The 24,353-nt window shown below is 46.9% G+C and overlaps 1 protein-coding gene and 1 long non-coding RNA gene across 3 annotated transcripts in view; one reads left to right on the top strand and one right to left on the bottom strand.

Moving 5' to 3' along the window:
• Window positions 1-19,127, top strand: part of LOC135379027 (atlastin-2-like) — a 35,591-nt gene extending 16,464 nt beyond the window's left edge. For both annotated transcript variants that reach the window (XM_064612277.1, XM_064612276.1), the window contains exons 9-14: window positions 1,818-1,961; window positions 8,497-8,559; window positions 8,631-8,699; window positions 11,072-11,149; window positions 11,235-11,376; window positions 19,050-19,127. In XM_064612277.1, coding sequence (XP_064468347.1) covers window positions 1,818-1,961; window positions 8,497-8,559; window positions 8,631-8,699; window positions 11,072-11,149; window positions 11,235-11,369 — 489 coding nt within the window. In that variant the 3' untranslated portion in view covers window positions 11,370-11,376; window positions 19,050-19,127. The remainder of the gene's footprint in view (window positions 1-1,817; window positions 1,962-8,496; window positions 8,560-8,630; window positions 8,700-11,071; window positions 11,150-11,234; window positions 11,377-19,049) is intronic.
• The window catches only part of LOC135379028 (uncharacterized), a 29,606-nt gene extending 5,920 nt beyond the window's left edge, over window positions 1-23,686 (bottom strand). The window contains exons 1-2 of the long non-coding RNA XR_010418673.1: window positions 23,203-23,686; window positions 21,469-21,637 (exon numbers count right to left, since the gene is read on the bottom strand). This is a non-coding gene — a long non-coding RNA (uncharacterized LOC135379028). The remainder of the gene's footprint in view (window positions 1-21,468; window positions 21,638-23,202) is intronic.
• Window positions 23,687-24,353: the final 667 nt, after the last annotated feature.

Genomic DNA, 24,353 nt, shown 5'->3' with positions numbered 1-24,353 from the left:
GCGCAGCAATTGAGCGCCATGCTACTTATCTGCGGCGCAGTAATATTTCCAGAGCTGACGAACTAGATTTCGTTTCATTCTTGAGCTGAACACGGCCTTAGTAAATTTGGCTGAATAAGGCGTCATACTTCCGCTCTTGGCTCTGTCGGCAGCGTAGCGAAGATTAATAAGGCATTAGTTTAGTACGGTGGTCACTGGTGGCACCGTAGCTTATCATTCCCATGGACCGAAATCACATGCCATTTTTCGCGTGTCCTAGCACTTAGATACTAAAGTAGAAACTGTAACAAAGGGACGCAGACAAGCGGGTTAAGACAACAGATACAGACTACTAAACAACAGATAGACCTGCAGATTCGCAACTAGCATAAGTTTGCTGGATAGAGACAATATCTAAAGTACACAGGTCCAACAACCAATGGAAATAATGTATATATTGTCTTTATCCATTAAACTTATGCTAGTTGCTAGTCTGCAGTTCTGTCTGTTGTTTACTGTCTCAACCCGCTTGTCCGCATCATTTCGCTGCAGTTTTTATTTTAGTATGTAGTCCGACCAACTACCCATCTCAACCCACTTGTCCTAGCAATTTGCTGAATCGCAACTCAACGATCGTAGTAAAGAAGCAATCAGGTGATATTTCACCCGTCTCGAAACCCTGTCGCACTCGTCGACTGCTCCACCAGGACTCACTATGCAAAATGCAAAATGTGTTGGCTGTTTGGTGTGTTGTTACTAAAAGAAAAAACGTTGGGCATCTCTATCCTCCCATGACGTCAAAATGGTCCGGTAAATTCGTTCATTTCTGGTCAGCTCTCGGGCCTCTTAAACACGGCTGGGCCGCGCAGAACTACGTCACGAGTCCCATGCGAGGGGGATAGGATACGTCACCATTTACCCTCTACCTTCCTTCTTCCTTGGATTAGCTCTCTCAAAGAGTAAGATATTGCTTTAGAAGTATGCAGAATAGAGGTCCCCGATCGCCCGCTGAAGATCACCTGCTCCCGTCGTTGCTTCGCAGGAGCTGGTTTTATTCGTTGTACTGCACGCAGCCAGCAAATATATATAAAAAAAAGAACTAACAAGAAAACTTGGGGGGGGGGGGGGGGGGGTCACTCACTGCTTCTTTAAAGGAGACATTAATTCCTTGATCTGCCAAATTAGCGGTTCAAGCCGGCACCCAACTGGTAACTCAATGTCGATTTCGGATTTGATGAATAGCTTGTTCGAGGAACGCTGTTTTCTCCGCCCGACTCTCAACGAGCACTTTCAATGCCCCTGCCTGCAAACAATAGCCTATCCTCGTAACTTCTTAATTAGTTAATGAGTATTAGCATACACATACTGGCAACGCAACAGATGACAATAAAAACTTAATATCACGTTGAAATTCATGTTCAGGTATCATCGCTTGGTGAAACAAACCGATATGTCATTCCAGGTCGTCGTATACAGTGAACCCTCGTTAATATAACAACCACTGTTCCCGCAGATTTTGGTTATAAAGCGAACTGTCATACTAACGAGAAACGCACACTCCGCCGATCGCGGAGACCGCTTCGTTCCGGTACTTCTGACATGCACGACAGCAGCAACTGTCCCGATAGTATAACCGAGTCCCGTGAACACTGCCATTTCTATGCAGTACAGTGCTTTGGCAATCCGAAATTGAAAAAGTTACTTATAGTGAAATGTACCATGCAGATACGATGATATAATATATAATAATTACATTAATGTATATGTATATGCCGACGTGTTCCCGCATGCAGGAATTCTAATACGCCCCTCCATTTCATTACATAACTGCTTTACAGATCGTCAAGAGGAGTGTTCATTCCGAATCTGAAAGTGAGATTGAAATGGAACACGGCAAACTGATGAAAGAGTGCTTGGCACAGTTCGAGAGCGAACCGAAGCTCGGAAAGGTCGACGCAGCACTTCGAGAACAGCTAACGAAGGTAATGTACCGTAGCAGCGTTTACGTTCGGCTGTCAAGAACATACAGCACATGGCGCCATTAGTGCATGCGGATTATGCGGCCAGGCAGATATACTGTGGGAAGGCACATGTAGCTCTTGAGCTATTGATTACCTAAAATTCGCCAAACGTAACCATTAGATATTTCCGAGAAAATGCGAGATAGCAAAATTGGAGCCAATAATCATTTAAATCCACCTGTCACAAAAATTCAGAAACGAGTATGGGCTTTGATATAGATACAGATATACAGTTGAAGACGGACTGCATATTGTTACCAGTGGTGTGAGGATATTCAAACTATTTTGGCTTTGCAATTAGTTAGGCAATTAAATGAACTTACTTCGTTTTTTTTTGTTATTATTATATAAGGACTGAAGTCAAAATGTAGGGGAGGAAGTTGCGCCGGGCGATACAGTGACATGAAACCCGTTAATTGGAACTTTGAACATCTAACGGATCCTTCTTCTTCTTTCTTTCTTTTTTTCACTGCTCCAAAGGATAACTTTTTCAACATTCATTTTTCAACAGTTTGGCGCATTGTTCGTCAAACACCTTGTATATCAAAGAACGTGCTTGTTTCAGGGTGAAAGATGATATGCTGAAATAATGGCTGGTTCCAATTCTACTGCTTACATTTGCCCGTGAAAACGTGCAATTAATGAGCAAATTAATGAATTTAGGTAAGCAGTCGTCCAATCCATGCGCTTTCCAACAGAATGTCTGGCTTTGCCGCATAACCCCCCCTCCCCCCTATGACAAATAGAATCAATGAGGCTCTCGCATCTTTTTTTACAAGAAAAAAGATATATATATATATATATATCGGGAAACCATAAAAGAACGTCCTGTGTAGCTACTACAGAGAAACACGCATATTTCAAGGTGCATGGTGCAAAAACAAAATGTTCATTACTATGACGTTCATCACCACCGTGCCCATCTTTATGATAGGATTCTAATCTTGTCAGAAATAAGGTTATGAACGAGGTATACTGGATGGCATTAGGAATCACAGCTTACGGTCACAAGTTGGATTCCTAATCCAACCACTGAGAAGAATTGCGCGGTGTGCAGTGGAATATCTTTTTTTTTTGCGTTAGCGCCGCGACGCAGCTGTGGCTATGAGCGCCGTACAGATGTAGACAGATGGGGAGAGGACAGCAGGAGAGAGTGGGGGACAGGGGTGTTAGTACGCATCCCGGGCCGACTTCAGGGGGAACTGTGCACTCTCAGGAAAACCCATGGAGAACCTCAGACAGCGCAGCCGGTGGTAGGATTCGAACCCAGCACCTCCAAGCCTTCAACCACCTTGGCTACCACCAACAAGCTGGACGGCTTAGCCCGCTCGGCCATGCTGCTGGTTGTACGTAGGGATACTTAAAGAACAATGAGGTGACATGAACATGATTAACATGTGACATGCTGACATGGCTAACATGGCTCGAAACGCTGCTTCATCCGTCAAGCTGTTCATCGCGAGTCATCACCTAAAATAATTTTGCTCTGCGGTGTATCATAGCTGTGCAATCAAATTCACGAAAACAGTCGGAGAATGCAGGAACAGATGCGATCCTAGCGTGACGTAGGGGAAGTCCCCGTGTCCCCTTTTTCTCAGCTCACGCGCCTCTCATACATGCTTGAGCTGGGTCGCTGTACGTCACCAGTCACGTGCCCCGGGACCATGTTAAGTCGCGCCAACCTATCGACAGAGTCCTCGCCCGCGCTCAGTAGGTGACCTGCGCTCTTTCGCAAGAGCTCATTTTATTCGTCGCAGAACACGCCGTAACGAAAAAGAATTAGACAAAGGTGGTCACCTCAGTCTTCCTTTAATATGTAATGGGAATATTCGGAGTGGACGATGTTGAATAGGTTGACATGATGATATTATTGCCCTGCACTGTAAAGTGCTGTTCTGAATGTTGAGCCGTTATCAAGGAATGCAATAATTTTGTCGCCAATATTTTCGTGAATTGCACTTGTCAACGGAAGCCGTACGTGCGCGTTCCTTGTGTAGGGAGCCGCCCAATCTGCAACGCCATCAGCGCTCGTTCACATTGGTCGCGCTAATGAATGCACGGCGCACGGGGCGCTCGGCCAGTTGTTCCCGTGCATTAGCCAGAACGTTGTCTCTTTCCTGGAACACGCTACCTACAAACTGGTGACCCGACGTCTCGATGGACGCTCCACGGACTGCGTCATCAGCCCCGACGTCCCCTCCAGTCCACGATGCTGGAGACTATCCGTCGATCGCCGCCGTCGGCGGGGAGATTAAGCTTCCCCCATTCTGGACCAAGAATCCCCGGGCCTGGTTCTCTCAAGTTGAGGCGCAATTTGCACTTCGGCATATTTCGTCCCAACTTACCAAGTACCTTAACGTTGTGTCCGCGCTGCCCATGGAGATCGCCGACCAGGTTGATTACCTCTTGGCTTCCCCACCGCCTGACAACCCCTACGATCGGCTGAAGGAGGCTATTCTTTCCCGCACTGAATGCACCGAGCAATCCCGGCTCCGCCAACTTCTATCCGAGGAAGAACTGGGCGATCGGCGGCCAACCCAATTACTGCACCGCATGAAGCAGCTCCTCGGAGACTCGGCTGATACTCAGCCCTCGATCCTGCGGGAGCTCTTCCTCCAGCGGCTCCCACGGCAAGTCCGCTTGGTACTGGCCGGATCTGACGAGGTCCCCCTCGATAACCTTGCCCAGTTGGCGGACCGCATCATCGACTACTCCGCCCCCTCTGCGCCACCTTTCACACGGACTGAGAACATCGCGGCTGTTTCCCCGTCTGATCCTACGCTCCTTGCCCTACAAGCGCAAGTCAAAGAGCTTACGGACGCTGTTGCCGCTATGCGCGCTGACCTTTCTGGTCGCCCACGGTACCGACGCTCTCATTCTCGTCGGCGCCGATCCCCTTCCCGCAGCCCGGCCTCCCAGGGGGATGTATGCTATTTTCACCACAAGTTTGGCGACCGTGCCCTCAAGTGCACTCAGCCGTGCTTCTGGACGGGAAACTCGGGGGCCAGTCGATAGCGGCGGCCTACGACTCTGGCCCACCGGCAACCCGTCTGTTCTTCATCACCGACCGGGTCGCGGGCCATCGGTTCTTGGTGGATACGGGTGCCGAGGTCAGCCTTGTGCCTCCTACATAGGCCGACCGAGTCCACGGCAAGTCCTCCGCCACCCTCCAAGCCGTGAACGCCTCATCGATCTCTACCTTTGGTCTGCGGTCCCTTGCCATTGACATCGGCCTACGAACACTCTTTCGGTGGGTCTTCGTAATCGCCGACGTACCTCACCCTATCCTCGGCGCTGACTTCCTCCAGCATTTCGCACTCGACATCAGTCTCTCGCGCAGGAAATTGACAGACACCTTGACCACCCTTTCGGTGTCTGGTTCGCCTGCGCTGCAGACTTCTACGGGCATTCGTACTGTGCTGCCTGCGTCCCGCTACGCCACTATTCTAGCTGATTTTCCCGCTGTGACCAAGCCGTGCAACCCTGAGGTTACGCCCACGCACTCAGTCATGCACCACATCCAGACCACCGGACCACCCGCGGTATCACGCCCCCGTCGGCTCTTCGGTGAGCGTCTCCAGATTGCTCGCCGTGAGTTTGACCACATGCTGCAGCTGGGGCTCATCCGTCCATCGACCAGCCAATGGTCATCACCGCTACTACATATGGTACCGAAGAAGGACCCCGGCGATTGGCGGCCTTGCGGCGACTATAGAGCCCTGAATTCCCGCACAGTACCAGACCAGTATCCCTTGCCGCACATCCACGATTTCACCAGTGGCCTTGCTGGTGCGATCACCTTCAGCAAGATCGATCTGGTCAAGGCCTACCACCAGATCCCGGTAGCGCTCGAGGACATTCCGAAGACCGCCATTATCACACCGTTTGGCCTCTTCGAATTCGTCCGAATGCCGTTCAGTCTTCGGAATGCTGCACAGACTTTCCAGCGCTTTATCAACGAGGTCATACGAGGTCTTCCATTCGTGTTTGCGTATCTGGACGATCTGCTCATTGCCAGCAAGTCTCATGAGGAACACGAAGCACACCTGCGCCAGGTGTTCCAGCGCCAGCACGACAACGGCCATCAATCCCTGCAAATGCCTTTTCGGCGTTCCATCGTTGGAATTCCTCGGCCACAGCGTGTCGGCGGACGGCATTTCACCGCTCCCGTCCAAGGTACAAGCCGTTCAAGACTTCCCCGTGCCTTCTTCACTGCGGAAGCTCCGCGAGTTTCTCGGCCTCGTAAACTTCCATTGCCGTTTTATCCCACACTGTGCCGACCTCTTGCGACCCTTGACAGACCTGCTTCGTACGCACACCAAGGCGAACTCCCCTCTGACTCTCTACTCAGAAGCTCTCACTGCCTTCCAAACCATCAAGGCGGCCCTTGCATCAGTCGCCATGCTCGTACATCCGGTGTCATCGGCACCTACACGCCTAATGGTGGACGCCTCATCTCATGCCGTTGGCGCCGTTCTCCAGCAGCAGCAGTCCGGGGATGATTGGGCCCCCTTGGCTTTCTTCTCTCAGCGGCTCAAGCCATCCGAAATGAAGTATAGCACCTTTAGCCGAGAACTCCTCGCCATCTACTACGCTGTGAGGCACTTCCAGCATTACCTCGAAGGCCGGCGGTTCTACGTTCTCACGGACCATAAACCTCTTACGTTTGTCTTCAAGTCCAACCGTGACACATACCCCCCGACCGACCTCCGTCGTCTCTCTCTCATCTCGGAGTACACCACCGACATCCGCTTCGTTCGTGGTGATCAGAACGCTCCGGCCGACGCACTGTCACGCCTCGAGGGTGCCACGTGTTCGGCTGCCATGACCTTCGACACTCTGGCCGCCGCGCAAGCAGGAGATCCTACGCTTAGTCACCTTCTCTCGGACACGACCAAGCACTCCCTACAGCTTCAGAAGGCGCCTCTACCCTTTTCGTCGTCTGACATATGGTGAGACCTCTCTGGCCCCGTCCTCCGTCCCTACTTGCCGCCCTCCCTGCGCTTCCCTACCTTTCAAGATCTTCATAACACCAGCCAGCCTGGGATCCGTGCCACGCAGCGACTATTGTCATCTCGCTTTGTGTGGCCGGGAATGAACACGGACGTTCGACGTTGGAGGAGGGCTTGCATCGCTTGCCAAAAGGCCAAGATCACACGTCACACCAAGACACCCGTTCATCCCTTCACCTTGCCTGACGCACGGTTTCAGCACCTTCATGTCGACCTCGTTGGTCCATTACCCCCGTGCCACGGCCATCGCTACCTTCTTACTATCGTGGACCGCTATACACGATGGCCGGAAGCGGTTCCCCTTCCCGATGCGACTGCAGATACCGTGGCGCACGCCCTCCTCTCCGCCTGGATCGCACGGTACGGCTGCCCCGCCCGCATTACCACCGACCAGGGACGGCAGTTCTAGAGTGCCCTCTTCAGGCGACTCATGGCGCTCCTCGGCATTCACCATCTGCGGACCACAGTCTACCACCCCGCTGCAAACGGTCTGGTCGAGCGTTTTCACCGCCAGCTGAAGACCGCTCTCATCGCTCGCCAGGCCGGGACTCATTGGGTCGACCATCTGCCCCTAGTCTTGCTGGGCATTCGCTCCGCCCGGAAGCACGACCTTGCCTGCTCTGCCGCAGAGTTGGTTTTCGACACGACCCTGCGTTTGCCCGCTGACTTCTGGTGCCCCGGTCAAACAGATCAGCCTGTTCCCCCGGCCGACTATGTCCACGGCCTCCGACGCTTCTTCCGTCAGCTTGCTCCGACCCCCCCCCCCCCCCCCCCCGCGCCAGCCCACCACTGTCCCGGTTTTTGTTTCCCAAGATCTCAAGTCCTGCACACATGCCTTCCTGCGTCGTGACACCGTTCGCCGTCCCCTGGCCCCTCACTACGACGGCCCCTTCCGTGTGCGGTGCCGGTCTGACAAGACGTTTCCCTCGTGAATGCACGAGGAGCACCGTCACGAAGCCTGGGACGGAGTTACGCCGTGAATATGACAATGGCGTATTGATCGCGGTGCGCTGCAGGAGCGTGGTCGTCAAATGCCAGGTCGTTGAACGAGTAGGATGACCACGCAGCGAGTCATCGGAGGAAATAGGCACCATACCTTCAGCGATGGTATCCGCAGTGGTTCGTGAAGTCGCCGCCAAAGTTGGGACGGTAAAAGGCCGAAATACGCCCAACATGGTGTCCGTTGATGGGGTCACTAAACGGAGAGGAAAATAGTGTTCCTCTATACGAGGCACACCGGCTACGATGAAATGTCCTAGCGGGCAGATGTTCTCGGGCTCACACTATCACGGAGCCGGTACCGGTATCACGCGGCCGGCTCGCTGTCTGGCACAGTGGCGCGGGGCAGCAGATGTGCGCCGTGTTCGTCCATGGGCCGCCACACACACATTGCGTATTTGAGTCGTGATTACACATGAGAAACTTTATTTGCTGATGAAAGATAACAGATACTAATGCAACCATGGTTTATACCTTCGTTGCAGGATCTCAATGCCCGGTTCGACATGTGCAAACGTACTCGTACAATGCTGAGGGAGCACAGCGAGGTAAGTCCAATTGTTATGTGCCGCTACTATGGTTGTGTGCCGTCCTATATGTCTCACTGAATTCTGTGCAGGAGATGCAGCATCGGGCTGGGAAAGAACGAGAAGAGATTGAGCTTGCTTTTCAAGAAAAACTCAAACAGGTTATCTTGATAGTATTTCTTTATATGATTTCACCTGCCGGCATCTAACGTGTAGTCCATGTAACCAGGGTTGGTTCCCGAAAGTAATAACATTACCGATTCTGTTCGAATACCTAAAGAACCCATCTTTTCCTTGTTGTTGTCGCCCAGAGATATACAGGGTGTTTCCTGTAACATGTCCGTGAATTATATATAAAGAGGTTCATGTTCTACAAAGGTGCCGCTTGCTGTATTGGCACTTTTGCCACTAGGAAAGACCGATTTTGTCAATTTTCAACTGCAATAAATCGAGTTTTTAAAATTCATCTCGCTAATTTTCCAAATCAACCCCGCGTTTTTCTAACGATAATGGAAAGCCCAAGTTCGATTTACCCCGAAACATCACTGATCCTATCCAGCATCGCAGCAGATAAAAAAAAAGAAAGCAAAAAACGCCGTTTTCGAACTCGTAAATTGCACGGCGCGCGTATTTGCAATACGCGGCATCATTGTACAATGTCTAGATCTTCTGAATATAATTCATGGACACGTTACGGCGAACACCCTGTATACGATACTCGTTTTGGTTTCTGTTTGCTTGAGACCATTCCGGCTGTTTCGGCATTACGTTGCTGTTCTTTTTGCAACGTGGTGTAAACAGAGACACAGTACTATTAGCAGTGGCGTAGCCAGACCTCCAAGGTAGGGGGGGCTCGATACGAAAACTCGCCCTACCCCCCCCCCCCACCGCTGATCCTGGGCGCGACAACATACACATACTCGTGCACGCCGCAAAGTGCGGTTAAAAAAAAAACTGAACGAAAATAATTGATTTGGTCGTGCACAATACGATTACATGTATAGGCTGTCATGTCCAATGAGGTGGTGCCACGAGATTGGAAGGATTTTGAAAAGCTCATACTTTGAAAACCATTCAAGAGTGCTGCTTAGACGCCATGAACTGTAAGAACTTTCGCGATCGTCACACTGTCACCCCCCATATATTATTTTCTCCTCGGATTTGCACGATTTCCGTGGGTCGTTCCGTGGCAGGTAGGGGGGGCTCGAGCCCCCCCTAGCCCCCCCCGTGGCTACGCCACTGACTATTAGAGACAATCGCTGATGCAACTCCATGATAGAGCAGCGTGAGCGATTGACACAACACACACAGACGCGATGGTTCGCGTGTTTTAGCACATCGCTGTGGGTCGCCTATATATATCATGTACTTCACCCACGATCTAACCGCTATCTATTTACCCGCCATACTGTATAAAACACTGACGGCTTAAATGGAAAGCTTGTCACGGATGTACTAACGTGGTACCTCAGATTAAAATAAAAAATGAGGAGGGATACGATAGGCGACTTCTGTTTCTGCTGTTGATACCTGTGGTGTCTTACACCGTATCGTACAGCATTGACGAGCCAGCCAGCCTCCTTCCGTCCCAAACTTTATTCTACTTTCCCTCGTGCCGTGAGGTCCATAACTATACGAAGCCAGAGTACTTTAGCGTTTTCCACATGAACATCAAAACAACATCGACACTAGTTTTAGATAAAGCATCGGCAAACATCTTTGCGAAAAGCGTCCCTCATGAAAACAAGAGCCAATGTTGTAACATATGGGGCATAACAAATATGAGTGATCGGATTTCACGTTATCGTCTTTATTGCTGTGATCCTCTGTGCAGCTGCTGTGCTTGAAGGTCTCCAAATCCCACCAGCTGGCGCTCCCCGTCGTCCTTTCTGAGCTCATTTTGTTTTCAGTAGGGCGCGCCGCGGCCAAAACAAAAGAGTAAATTGTGGGAGGCAACCCCAGTACGCCTCTCACGGCGTGACAACCGCTGGTGGGTTCCATACCTTTGAGGGCGCATTCCTTGCGGAAATCAGTCTTAATGTATCCCGACGTATTACTACGTGCACTACAGTGTAGTAGTACAGTGTGGTCGGTGTACGGCGAACATTGATACGGACCTACGTAATAGTTACCGGAAAATTTTCATGGACATTTAAAATTCATACGTATTCCCTATCCGTTGTCACAGTATTACGTCTGAATATTTCAAAGTTTGTGTTGGTTGATTGGTCACTCTCAACAAAAAAGATGAGTTGGCAGTGCACACGCCACTTCTGTTGAAAGACTCCACTGTACTTTTAGAGCGTTGCGGCTTGTAAGTGTTCAGTGCTGTGGATATCTCCTCTAAGAGCATCTCATTGATGACGAGCTCCGACATTCCACCTTAATGCGAAAAATCGCACTTTACATTGTGCACTGAGTATCAGCAGACCAATTTGTCGCAAAGCAGAGCCATGCCGAACATCGAGACAAGTGCTTGATCAGGAAGGAAAATGGTCTTTTCCCCTCTAATAAAGCGTATTTTCTGTGTTAGGCGATGGAAGAGGAGAGGACTAGACACATGGACGAAATTGCTGCTATGGCTGGAACACACAAACTAGATATAGAAAAGGTAAATTCGAAGCTCATCTTTCTTTTGGCAGTCATCAGAGATATGGAACAGTACACATCCTGATGTCATTTCGTACTTTTCGCAGGTGAAAAAGGCGATGGAGGGTCAATCAATACAAAATAAGATCTTGGATCTTCTGGCTGGAGCAGTAAACGCTCTCCCCAGCGTGATGCAGACCTGGAGCAAATTTATGGAAAATCAAAAAAAGACGACTAAGTAGGAACCAGGTACTGAAATATTATTATGCTGATCAACGCAATTTATAGGGACGGTCGCATACGACCCAGTTGATTTCGAAACTGCAGTGTCGAAACAAGATAATCACTCAAATATCCCCGTGCAAATAAAAACGCTAAGGAATCCCCGGTTAAGAATATGTCGTTAAAAATAAATCGTTTCAGAATACCCCCCAATATCAACCATACGGTTGCTACTGTCAAGTGGTATGGTCGCGAGTGAAATAGATAGTCTGCTTCGACAAATAGTACCAAAATCTGCTAATTTAATTGGGGTGTATCCCGTTTGAAACTCTTAAACATAACATTTCCAAAATAAACGCGTAAGTAGCCACGGTTAATTATCAATCTCCCAGAACATATGTTTAAAGATCAACGCACAAAAATAATCGCTTAAATATCCCCGTGTAAATAAAAACGCTAACGAATCCCAGGTTAAGAATATGTCGTTAAAAATAAATCGTTTCAGAATACCCCCCAATATCAACCATACGGTTGCTACTGTCAAGTGGTATGGTCGCGAGTGAAATAGATAGTCTGCTTCGACAAATAGTACCAAAATCTGCTAATTTAATTGGGGTGTATCCCGTTTGAAACTCTTAAACATAACATTTCCAAAATAAACGCGTAAGTAGCCACGGTTAATTATCAATCTCCCAGAACATATGTTTAAAGATCAACGCACAAAAATAATCGCTTAAATATCCCCGTGTAAATAAAAACGCTAACGAATCCCAGGTTAAGAATATGTCGTTAAAAATAAATCGTTTCAGAATACCCCCCAATATCAACCATACGGTTGCTACTGTCAAGTGGTATGGTCGCGAGTGAAATAGATAGTCTGCTTCGACAAATAGTACCAAAATCTGCTAATTTAATTGGGGTGTATCTCGTTCGAAACTCTTAAACATAACATTTCCAAAATAAACGCGTAAGTAGCCACGGTTAATTATCAATCTCCCAGAGCATGTTTAAAGATCAACGCACAAAAATAATCGTTTAAATATATCCGTGTAAATAAAAACGCTAACGAATCCCGGGTTAAGAATGTGCCGTTAAATATAAATCGTGTCAGAATCCCCCCCAAGATCAACCATACGGTTGCTACTGTCACGTGGTATGGCCGCGAGTGAAATATAAAATCCGCTTGGCAAATAGTTCAAAAGTCGGCGAATTTCGTTAGACTTCTGCCATGAGTATATTTTATATTTCGTACATCGGACTTCCATACTTCGCACGCGAAGCAAGCGTACTTCACTTCAACGTCAGTGTAAACCCAACTCAGCCAACTCAGAGCACACTCACGAACGAACGAGCGATCAGAGCTGCCACAGTTCCCGTCGATGTTTTGTCAAGCGAAATAACGCGGGACATGCATATAATGCATAGGCTTTTCTACACTAGAAAGCAAAAAATAGCAACAACACGCAGAGAATAAATATGGCAGCCATGACAGGCCACAAGGTAGAGGGTGAGTGCTAACAAGGGGAGAAACCGCGAATATAAGCTACGTCTTACTGCTGTCCTCTGCGTCGAAATACACACCTATCACTCCGCTGTCGTGTTGGACTGCAGGATATATTTTAAAACAGTTTATTTTTAACAATATATTTTTAAATAGTTTATTTTAGCGATATATTTTTAAAGAACTTATTTGTAACGATATATTTTGCAACGATATATTTTCATGGTGGATTCTTGAGCGATTGTTTTTTGGGCGGGGATTTTTGCGTAGTTGATTCCTTATCGGGGAATTTTACGCGGTTTGCTGTGACACAATATATTTTGAAAGAGTTGTTCTTAAATAATTTATTCTTAGTTCTGATTATTAGTGTAACCTCCTGTCGAAACTGCGGGAGAGTCCAAGTACAACAGGGTTGAACGAATTCCAACCGCACACATATCTTGAAAACTTTGCCCGTAATCTGCGCCTGAGGGAGTTTTTCCACGATAAAGGGCACTCCAGATAGACGACTTGCCCTTTCAAAACATGTTCCAGTTGCCCAACCACTGAACACAGGGACCGGCATCTCGATGATTACATCCAAGCTGTGCGAAAGGACATCCTCAAAATAACGTCCAAAAGAGGACCGCCACGGCACAATCTGTCAAGTGAAGAACGCAAAGCACTCAGCAACCTTGCAGAAAGAAAGGACATTGCGCAATACATCGGACAAACCTGCACGTCATTCAGAATTTTCAGAATTCGCTTCAACAACCACAAGTCCCACACCAAAATAAAACCGGAGCTTCCGCTGTCTGGGCACATGGTCCTTCCTCTTCATGCAATCGAGAAACTCTGTACTGCCATAGCACAATCCGGATTCAAGAGCGATAGGGATCGTGAAATGAAGGAATCCTTTTTAGTACATAAATTCAATCCGACCCTAAACGAACACCCGGGTTCGCTGTCCACTGTGAAAAACATGAAGGAAAGGTAACGCCTACAACACAACAGGAAGCTACAGCCGTTTACGCGACGAAAATAAGTCCTTTCCACGCAAATGCTACTTAGGGAAAGCCACTTCTCTACCACCACTCCGAACCCCCCCCCCCCCCCCCCCCCCCCCCACGCAAACACACTCGACAGGATCCCGCGCATTTCTGACCTTCATCCGGCAACCTCAAAGCAGTGCGATTTCCGTTGCCCCACCGCTGTCGTAGCGCTCGAAAGTGAGTGTTTTCTGTTTGACGAGCTCATTATATCTTTTCAGTTGAGAAAGACCGGTCCACCGTTCGAAACGTTGTGCCTATGTAATTTCTAAATGAGTTAAGTGAAGTCGTCTCAAAATATTCCTTTGGTGAAGTTTCCTTCGGGTGCGCTCTTTGCTAACTTATTTCAAATCGAAAATAGCAGAAGCTCTGTAGCTGCACGTTGCGTATATGTTTGTAATTTGATCGTGCTCTTCCAGCCCAGGACAGCCGTCTCGCTTTACTTGGGGCTCTTCAGCTAGGCACAGGTATCGTGTCACTTCCCTACGCCGGGCTGAAGAGCTCCAAGTAGAGCGAAACAGCTGTCCTCGGCTGGGAGTGCACGATCAAATTACAAACACACACACACATACACACACACACACACACACACACACACACGCATATATATATATATATATATATATATAAGTAAAATAATAAGATGTGGACGACAGATTACAGGAGAGTTCACAAAAACTAATTTATTTAATGGGTAATTTAACACATACTATACTATGCTATGAAACGTTTAAAAGAACGGTCGACGTTTCAGCAGTGGTACGACGTTCGTCAGGAAAAAAGAAATAACTATATATACATATATATATATATATATATATATATATATATATATATATATACATATATATATATAAATAATTGGGTAAAAAAGCCATTAAAGAGACAAGTAAATGACACTGCACGTGTTTGAAATCTATCTATATATAGGTCGTATATAGTGTCTATACAGGGTGTCCACGCTAAGTGTGAACATATTTTTTAAATATATATATATCACTTTTTCCAAGATGAAATCAATTGCAATATAGCATGTGTTGAAGGGCACTCCCTAACAGGACATTAGCAAAGTCCAAAGGCAATGTCTTAATTAACTTTCATTAATTATCATTTTAATTGTAAGAGCTACAAAGTTGTCCCAATGAGAACATCTGTTCCTTTCGGTCACCTGATATCGTAGCCGTTTTCAGAACAAAAATCCGTTCTATAGATGGCCCGCAAAAAATTACTGAAGGAACGCAATTTTTTTCTTTATTTTGTTCATTGCGCATCTTCGCAGACGCGTATTTCCTTCATCCCCAACGTGAGATGGGGGAACGAGCACACTATCGCCTCTCGCGTCCTGGAAAAAGATTAAAAGGAAACAGAAAATGCAACCCACGATAAGGCCAGTTCCGATAAAGTCACCCGATACATTTGTTTTTGTTTTGTTTCCGCAAGTTCGACGCATGAGGCGGCACTGTGCTCCTTCCCCCTCTCACGTTGGGGTGAAGGAAATACGCGTCTGCGAAGATGCGCCACGAACAAAATAAAGAAAAAAATTGCGTTCCTTCACAAATTTTTTGCGGGCGTTCTATCCAACGGATTTTTGTTCTGAAAACGGCTACGATATCAGGTGACCGAAAGGAACAGATGTTTTCATTGGGACAACTTTGTAGCTTTTATAATGAAAAAGTTAATTAATGAAAGTTAATTAAGACATTGCCTTTGGACTTTGATAATGCCCAGCTAGGGAGTGCCCTTCAGCATATGCTATATTGCAATTGATTTTATCTTGGAAAAAGTGATATATATATATTAAAAAAAATATGTTCACACCTATATGTTCACACAAATATGGAACGATGCGACAGCACCAGAGGACACGTGTTTCGCCGTGTTTGCGGCTCGTCAGCTCTGGGTTGCTGCGCGTCGTTCGGAATTGGCACACCAGGGGTCGCTCAGCGGGCGACATACACCTGGGAGGGTGACTGAATACTCCTCAATGCCACAGTACAAGCCAGTGAATTATAATGAGGAAAAAAAGCCATTAAAGAACCAAGTAAATGACACTAGACGTGTTTGAAGTTCAAAATTACAGATTAGGATGGCTTCTGTGGCTGCACGCAGAGAAACAGATACTCATGGAACGATGCGACAGCACCAGAGGACACGTGTTTCGCCGTGTTTGCGGCTCGTCAGCTCAGGGTAGCTGGGCATCGTTCGGAATTGGCAAACCAGGTGTCGCTCAGCGAGCGACATACACCTGGAAGGGTGACTGAGTACTCCTCAATGCCACAGTACAAGCCAATGAATTATAATGAGGAAAAAAAAGCCATTAAAGAACCAAGTAAATGACACTAGACGTGTTTGAAGTTCAAAATTACAGATTAGGATGGCTTCTGTGGCTGCACGCATAGAAACAGATACACATGGAACGATGCGACAGCACCAGAGGACACGTGTTTCGCCGTGTTTGCGGCTCGTCAGCTCTGGGTAGCTGCGCATCGTTCGGAATTGGCAAACCAGGTGTCGCTCAGCGAGCGACATACACCTGGGAGGGTGACTGAGTACTCCTCAATGCCACAGTGCATGCCAGTGAATTATAATGAAGAAAAAAATCCATTAAAGAAGCAAGTAAATGACACTAGACGTGTTTGAAATTCAAAATTACAGATTAACCTGGCTTCTGTGGCTGCACGCAGAGAAACAGATACTCATGGAACGATGCGACTGCACCAGAGGACACGTGCCGCAAACACGGCGAAACACGTGTCCTCTGGTGCTGTCGGATCGTTCCATTAGTATATATATATATAAGCAGGAAAAATCAGAAGACGACAAAGAGCTAGCTTACAGGAAAACACAAAGGGGAGTTTATTAACACATATAGGGATAGAGGTCGACGTTTCGGCAGTCAGCGCTGCCTTCGACGGGACTGGGGTTTGGTGACAAGAACAAGCTTTATATATGGGAGAGGGTTATGTACAAGGGAGAGAGAGCAGCGCATGCGCTTTTGTCATGACTAACACAGGTTGGTGACTAAGTGAAAGGGGAATGACCGGGTCTGTGCAGCAGGACCTTGAGGAAATACCCGTGAGCCTGAAAAAGAGACAAAAGAGCGTATGTATTGTGCTGGATTAGGAATGCAGGTTGCGAATAGTAGACAGGATTCCTGGATCTTCGTTTATCTGACACTGGAATTTATGAATGAGATAAGATTCGCGCTGTTCCCTGAGCCGCTGGGAAGGGAAGCCTGACTGCAGGATGAAAATAGATATATTGGTGATTGAGTGTCCTGGTTTACTGAAATGGGCGACACTGGCAGATTCGGTTTCTGCAGATTAGGTTGCAGACACTGCAGATTAGGTTGCCATCCAAGGCATACTAAGTTAGCCATACCTTATAGTCAGGCATTGCGCTACCGCAGAATATGCACTAACGATGCCGAACTAGACAACCATCTCCAACGACTAGAACAAACCTTCATTGGTCGTGAATACCCGGACAAACTTGTTAAAGACGCTATAGCCAGAGCAAGATCCACAGATCGCCAACAATTGCTCCAAAGATCTCCTCGAGCCAATGGAAATTCTGCAGTAAATCTCACTGTCACATTCAATGGCAGCGTTCCTAACATTAGCCGGATACTCAACCGCCACTACACAATTCTTTCACAATCTGATCGGATGAAGGAAATATTCTCACAGTCACCGCGCGTAAGTTATCGCCGGGCGCGGAACATCCGAGACAGACTAGTAAATGCCAAAATTAACAAACTTCCAGAAAATAACATTGGTTGCCGCCCTTGTAATGCAAGTAGATGCCAAATTTGTAAATCAATGCAAGCCGCTAACTCTGCAGAAAGTACCAATTCTAATTATCGGGTCAACATTAATGGCGACTTTAACTGTAATTCTTCCAATGTTGTCTATCTTCTTCAATGCAATGAATGCAACGCCCAATATATCGGACAGACAGCTACGTCATTTAAAACGCGATTCACTAACCACAAATCTGACGTCGCGAAGAAACCTAATCTGCCAGTGTCGCGCCATTTCAGTAAACCAGGACACTCAATTACCAATATATCTATTTTCATCCTGCAGTCAGGCTTCCCTTCCCAGCGGCTCAGGGAACAGCGCGAATCTTATCTCATTCATAAATTCCAGTGTCAGATAAACGAAGATCCAGGAATCCTTTCTACTATTCGCAACCTGCATTCTTAAACCAGCACAATACATACGCTCTTTTGTCTCTTTTTCAGGCTCACGGGTATTTCCTCAAGGTCCTGCTGCACAGACCCGGTCATTCCCCTTTCACTTAGTCACCAACCTGTGTTAGTCATGACAAAAGCGCATGCGCTGCTCTCTTTCCCTTCTACATACCCCTCTCCCATATATAAAGCTTGTTCTTGTCACCAAACCCCAGTCCCGTCGAAGGCAGCGCTGACTGCCGAAACGTCGACCCCTATCCCTATATGTGTTAATAAACTCCCCTTTGTGTTTTCCTGTAAGCTCTTTGTCGTCTTCTGATTTTTCCTGCTTATTTCATTCTCGTGGTCAACCGCCCTCCTAAGTTTCTAATCTATATATATATATATATATATATCAAGTGGAAATTTGCCTCACAACGTCACAACACTGAATTTCCGACGCCCTGCCCAACCCCTGTGTATGAAATTAAAAAAAGGGGGTGGCCCCCTCAGGCAGATTGAAAACTCTCCGCCTATTGTTGCAGGAGCAATTGTTGCTGGTCGTCCATTGAGCACTTGCAGGGGCGTTGGCTGTCTTCCACGACTGTTCTCCCTAGTCGCTTGAAATGATAAAAAGAGAGACGGCAGAAAGAACGGAGGAGGGTCGGGGGACTTGAGGTGTGAGCTAAGGTTGCGAACTGTGGACAATACGCCGGGGTCCTCGCTTATCTTGGACTGGAATTTGTGGATTAGGAATGATTGGAGCGCAGTTTTCCAAGGGAATAATGACCCATATGGGTCATTATAGGAGCACCCTTTATGACTATGAACCACAACAAGAATGTTCAGAGAGAGCTATATTTAAAAAAAAAAATTAAGATGGTCACCAACAATAACAAGAAGTAGCGAATAGGCCTTTCTCGTCTGAAACCATTGTGTCCAGTGTGTGAATACGCCTCGTTTGTACGAATTTTAATGGTTTTTGTTCTACTTGCAGGGCCTCTACAGTGGCAGCAAAAACAGAAGCACCTACCTGCTGGAAGTGTTACAGGTTTAATAAAAGAACAATAGGCTATGGCGTTGCGGGCTTGGTCCTCGTAGCTGAACATCGTTGCGTAGTCTTCCTCCAGGTCGTCGTTTAGTATCAACGGCTCTATTTCCTCGTTAATTTCCGTAGTTCGTTGTCGTGAGCCACGAGTCTATTTAGTAGCCCGGTGAGCGTAGCCTTGAAGACGTTCACGTCGCTTGGTAGCTCTGTCACCTCGTTTACCACTTTTGTGATATGCGTTCGGCGGGCGGCACGTTTGTGCTTGAGACGGGCCATCTTGACTGTAGTGCAGTCCGTTAATCCCGGGTTTCGGCGCCAATAATGTTGTGAACCGATAGCAAGTCACTTGAAGTGGGACTTACGGAGCTGCGCTGCTCGTGGGTGGACTCTCGAGCACCGATGTATTTCGTATATGCAGAAGCAAGGATTATAAAGTCCAAGCACACTCCTTTAATTCAACATGTCGTCTATACAACTATAAGCCTGTCATTCTCGAATGGCACTAAACACACATGTTAGTTCGTCAGAAAACGTCATCCTCTTTTTCGTTCTCTTCCTCTTTCTCGTGGTTCCTTCAAAAACTACGAAAAGAAATATTTCCGCAACAGGCACAAAGGTGGGTGCCTACACTGCCTACACTCTAAGAAAAAAGGGGTAAAACGGGGAGTAATTGCAGCTTCGACTCCCCTAGTCTGCAATTACTTCCCATTTCAGTCCCCTAACCCAACATTTACTCCCGACATTTACTCCCCAGGACTGCAAATTGTAAATAAATTTCGCGAATGGTCTCCTGAATGCAACAATCTACGTAAATATGTGCCCTTGGTCAATTTGAACGACATAAGGTTGTACAACTCAGACAACGTAGCAATTTTCCAGCCACACAGAGTAAGAAACAGTTAGCGCATCTTTCTTCGCAAATTGTGCCCTAGTATGCGCAAGGTTTTATATCACTCGATATATCACGGTTGATGGTTTGCTTTAAAGTATTTTCATGCATGCGCACCAATTATGTACCTGGGACTGCGCGTGAAATGCGGTCTTCACTCTGTGACATTCATTTACTCCCGTGCATTTACTCACGAAAGGGAGTATTTTTTTGTGGCAATGCAATTACTCCCCAAAAGGAGTAAAAGTACTCATTTTTTTCTTAGAGTGTAGGAGGGCGGTAACAAACGCCGAGAACAACTGTGACATAACAGAACAATAACCGGATAAAGAGTATCCCGTGATCATCGCATTTAAGCAGAAATGAAGACGGAATGGAGTTATTCGCTGGTATTAAAAAACCGCTTCCTCTCCCGCTCGTTCTGTCACGTCTGAACACGCTCCTATTTCATTCCACTGGGAATAGCTGATGATCGTGCGTCAACCAACTTTCCGTTAAAATAACAATGCTAGAGTTACTTGAAGTGATACATTCAGTCAAGTCATCTCGCTTCGGGACAAAACTGCGTTTATTCATATACATGAGAAGTTGCAAGCAGACGGTCGAGTTGGTTTACATAATTGCTAGTTCACTTGTTCAACAGCAGCATTTTTCTGGGGGTCGAACACATATTGCTTGTCAGCGACAAACAACCTGTCAACTCTTAGCTTATAAGGAACAGCCAGGCTCGTTCCGAACGCTATCAAATGTTTACGAGCATTGCGAACTGAGACAGGAAAGTCCTCGCGAACAGCGAAAGTGGTATCCTTCAATTTAGGACCGTTGTTCAGAATCATCTGTTTTGTTTTGAAGCGAGACGATTTCACAATAATTGGCCCGGGCTTTAAGTAGAAAAATCTCCCTAAACGATGAGCACGTTCTATGTCACGGTCATTTAGTTCAACTTCCAACTTATCCTTACAGAATAGAATAATCTTATCTTCGGCAGCCTTCCAAGTCTCAGAGGGGGCGTCTTCGATTCCGTCAAATACAAGATTATCTCTTCGTGCCCTGTTCTCAAGGTCGATACACTTTGGCTTCAATTCAGCAATGTCGCGAGTAGATTGGGTGGAGACCACTGGGTCAACTCTCAAACACTCAACCTCAGATTAAATTTTGCTAACTTTAGTTGAAAGTGTCGCAATAGTGCTATCCGTGGCTGGTTGCCTTTCTTGATCCCAGATTTCATTCCGTCTACAAAGTAGCTTGTTCATTGCTGCTTCGAGACGAGTTACGGTATCAGCAACGTTATGCTGTTGCGCCCTTTCGCCCTGAGTCATTGGGCCGCGATCCGACTCAACGCCCCCAGACAATTTCAACGATGATTCAACAATGACAGCATTGATATATAGCATACTTCACAATAATTTTCGTGCACGATACCGCTACCACACAGGGATTACCAGTTCGATAGCACTTTGCGTGCTGATGATAACTAACCTGTGTTAATAACAAGTGTGAGCGATGCATTGTTGCAGCGGCGCCGTGCCCGACTGCCTGAATGTAGATGTTGCCCTTTTGTAGTGTTGCCTCGATGGTCATGCGCTGTAGCGCATCCTTGTGGTCAGACCGGGCTACTTCAACTTGTTCTCGATTTCCAAGAAGGTCGCTGGGGAACAAGACGAGTACGTTGTGACGATAATAACTGATATAGGTGAGCGCAGCAAGGTCACCGGATAGCACGAGCCGCAGAAAGACCTTTGTTAACAAGTGTGAGCGATGCATGGTAGCAGCGACACCGCCCCCCCCCCCCCGTATATGTTGAAACATGAAAGACAGAGTGCTAAAAATGCAGCTAAGGTGAAAAATTGCTGCAGTAATTCTATTAATTTATTTGCAGCATTTTGGGAAATACATAGTGACGGCAATATTACCTGTGTTGTACTGCCTGACCATCTGCTGTTGGAGTTCCATGCCCTAGTTATTATATATAATAGCGGTTTGAGCTTATTACATATTTATTATGCAGGTTTTGTACCTGTCAGTTCCTGCAAATGTACTCCGCGGTGATCACGCTGGACAGAGAGTTGTGCCTGTATAATAACAGTGACTAATATTCTCCTGCGCATAAAACGTGACTGTCATTGAGCAAGCAGAGGGCAGCATACAGGGGGTTGCTGAAGAGAGCTCGAGTAAATTTCAAACTCCAATAAAATAACTTCATGATGAAACAAGGAAGTCACTGAAAAGGTTAGCCAGCTCTCGGACTCGAACCAGCATCTTGTGGATTACTGATTCACTGCTTTACCAATTGGGCTAAGCTAACACGCCTCTCCGGTCACTTCCTAGAGTGAGTCACCTTCAGATGATGCACCCTTGGAAGACACTAGAGTGTTAGCTTAGCTCAATTGGTAAGAGCCCTGGATCGGTAATCCAGAAGATGTGAGTTCGAGTCCTACTGCTGGCTAACCTTTCCAGTGACTTCCTTCTTTCATCATTCATTTCTTAGGCACTTGATGCTCCGTATGTATTTGTCCTTTCTATGTGTTCCAGTCTCAGAACATCAACTGCCATCATGTTCAAAAGAACTTCGTCATACTTTCACACTTGGATCGTTTTTTATGCATATTTTAAGACAATGGCTGCTAAAAATGTGTCAGACACCGTTACCAAGGCTGCCGTCTGTCTCAGGTGAAACATGATTTTTCCCAGAAGCCCAATAATGCATGACGCTGCATCACATATGCTATTTTGGAACAATATCTGCAGACATATTATGAAGATATTGTCTGAGTGCCACAATAAACTGTATGAACCACATTTCATGTTACATCATCTTTGACTACAACATGCCTATTTGAGTATTTGAGCAGCCCAAGATACAAAGCTTGGTTCCTCAAGTTTTACATCCTACTCGCACTGAGCGCACACTTTGCACACAAAAGGTAGATTAAGGTTTTGGATACTGAACTAGTGTAGTGAGCACTTCTGGAGGACGGAGAGCGCGAACCGGAGGTCGCACACAGGATAACCTGCACAGCAGTCTGATTTACTTCCACATAACGATCATTAAAATACTTGAGGTGCTTAACCTATACTATTTGGGTGCTATCAGACAGTAAGAGTTTGAACAACACTTACGACATGCCGACTGAATGGGTGGACAAAAGGACGCGTCAGAACAGGATTGGATTTGTGTCGGTGGTGGAATTGAGAGCCCAATGTAATTCTTACCAGGCGGAACAGGCAGATGAGATGGTGCTTTGTGCCAGGGATCAGCGCAGTGATTCTCCAGGATCCCAACCATGGAGGGGTGTTGAAAAACATTGGGGTGGGAAGGGGGTCATTATTATAGTTACATCATTACAGCTTAATACATCATTACCAACATGCGTGTAAAGCTGAAATTGCAAGCGCAACCCCTGTGGGGTGTGTACAGGAGAAAAAATTAGGGGGTGTCACTGAATATTTCGTCGGTGTAGAAAAGCCTGGATCAATCACTGGATCAGAAGTGATGACTTGCACAACACACAGCACATTCGACCCTTCGCGACAGTTTCACAGTCCGTTCAAATGATCTCAACACACATCCGTTCGCTTGTTCTACTTGTTTCGAACTCCCCCTGGTCTCTGTAGTCTTCCTGCAGTTTCCCCTTTACAACATTTCAGAATTCTTAGAAACATTGTCATAAACAATACAGGATTATTAGTGAGAAAGGGAGCAGTGACGTCACCCGGTGCGGGAGCTCCGTCACCTCCGGCAATAATATGTCCCTTTCCATCCAAGGCGGCACACGATAAATAACAGTATCATACCGTACGCAGAAAAAAAGAATCACATGCTCGCCGAGGGCTTCTTATGGTGTTCTTGGCGTCACCTCACTACAGAAGAAGAGAGGAGGCAGCGGTACTGGTGCAGCACGTCACTCCCTTCTGTGGCATCATCCGGTGCAGACCGCACCCCTTTAGTGATGACACTGTGCACACCAGACACATTCTGTAGTTGCAGCTGTGCTCCTGTTCGCCCATTGCCTCTCGACGAAGGCCACGCACACAAACAGTTCTACAAAGGGACACTGTTTGTGAAAAAAGAGAAAAAATCAATTTCTTCTAGCTCTAAGTACTGAGGTCTCCTTCTTTGTCTGTGAACTACACATGAGCTGTGGGAGGAGGTCAGTAATGCATGCCTGACCAGTGTATGTACAGGTCTAGACAAAAGCTTGCAGAACACCAAAGCAATGACTTAACCAGCACTGAACAGGAGAGAGTACACCTAATGTGAGGTGGTGTAATAGCATGTTGTCCAAGGCAGGACACCCATCAGAAAAATCCTGGATACACGTCTGTGCACAGTCTTCTGTCTGCAAGTGTATCTATTCGCGTTC

This window comes from Ornithodoros turicata, chromosome 1 (genome assembly GCF_037126465.1).
Source record: "Ornithodoros turicata isolate Travis chromosome 1, ASM3712646v1, whole genome shotgun sequence".
Classification (NCBI taxonomy): Eukaryota; Metazoa; Arthropoda; class Arachnida; order Ixodida; family Argasidae; genus Ornithodoros; species Ornithodoros turicata.
This window is presented reverse-complemented; position numbering and strand designations above follow the sequence as displayed.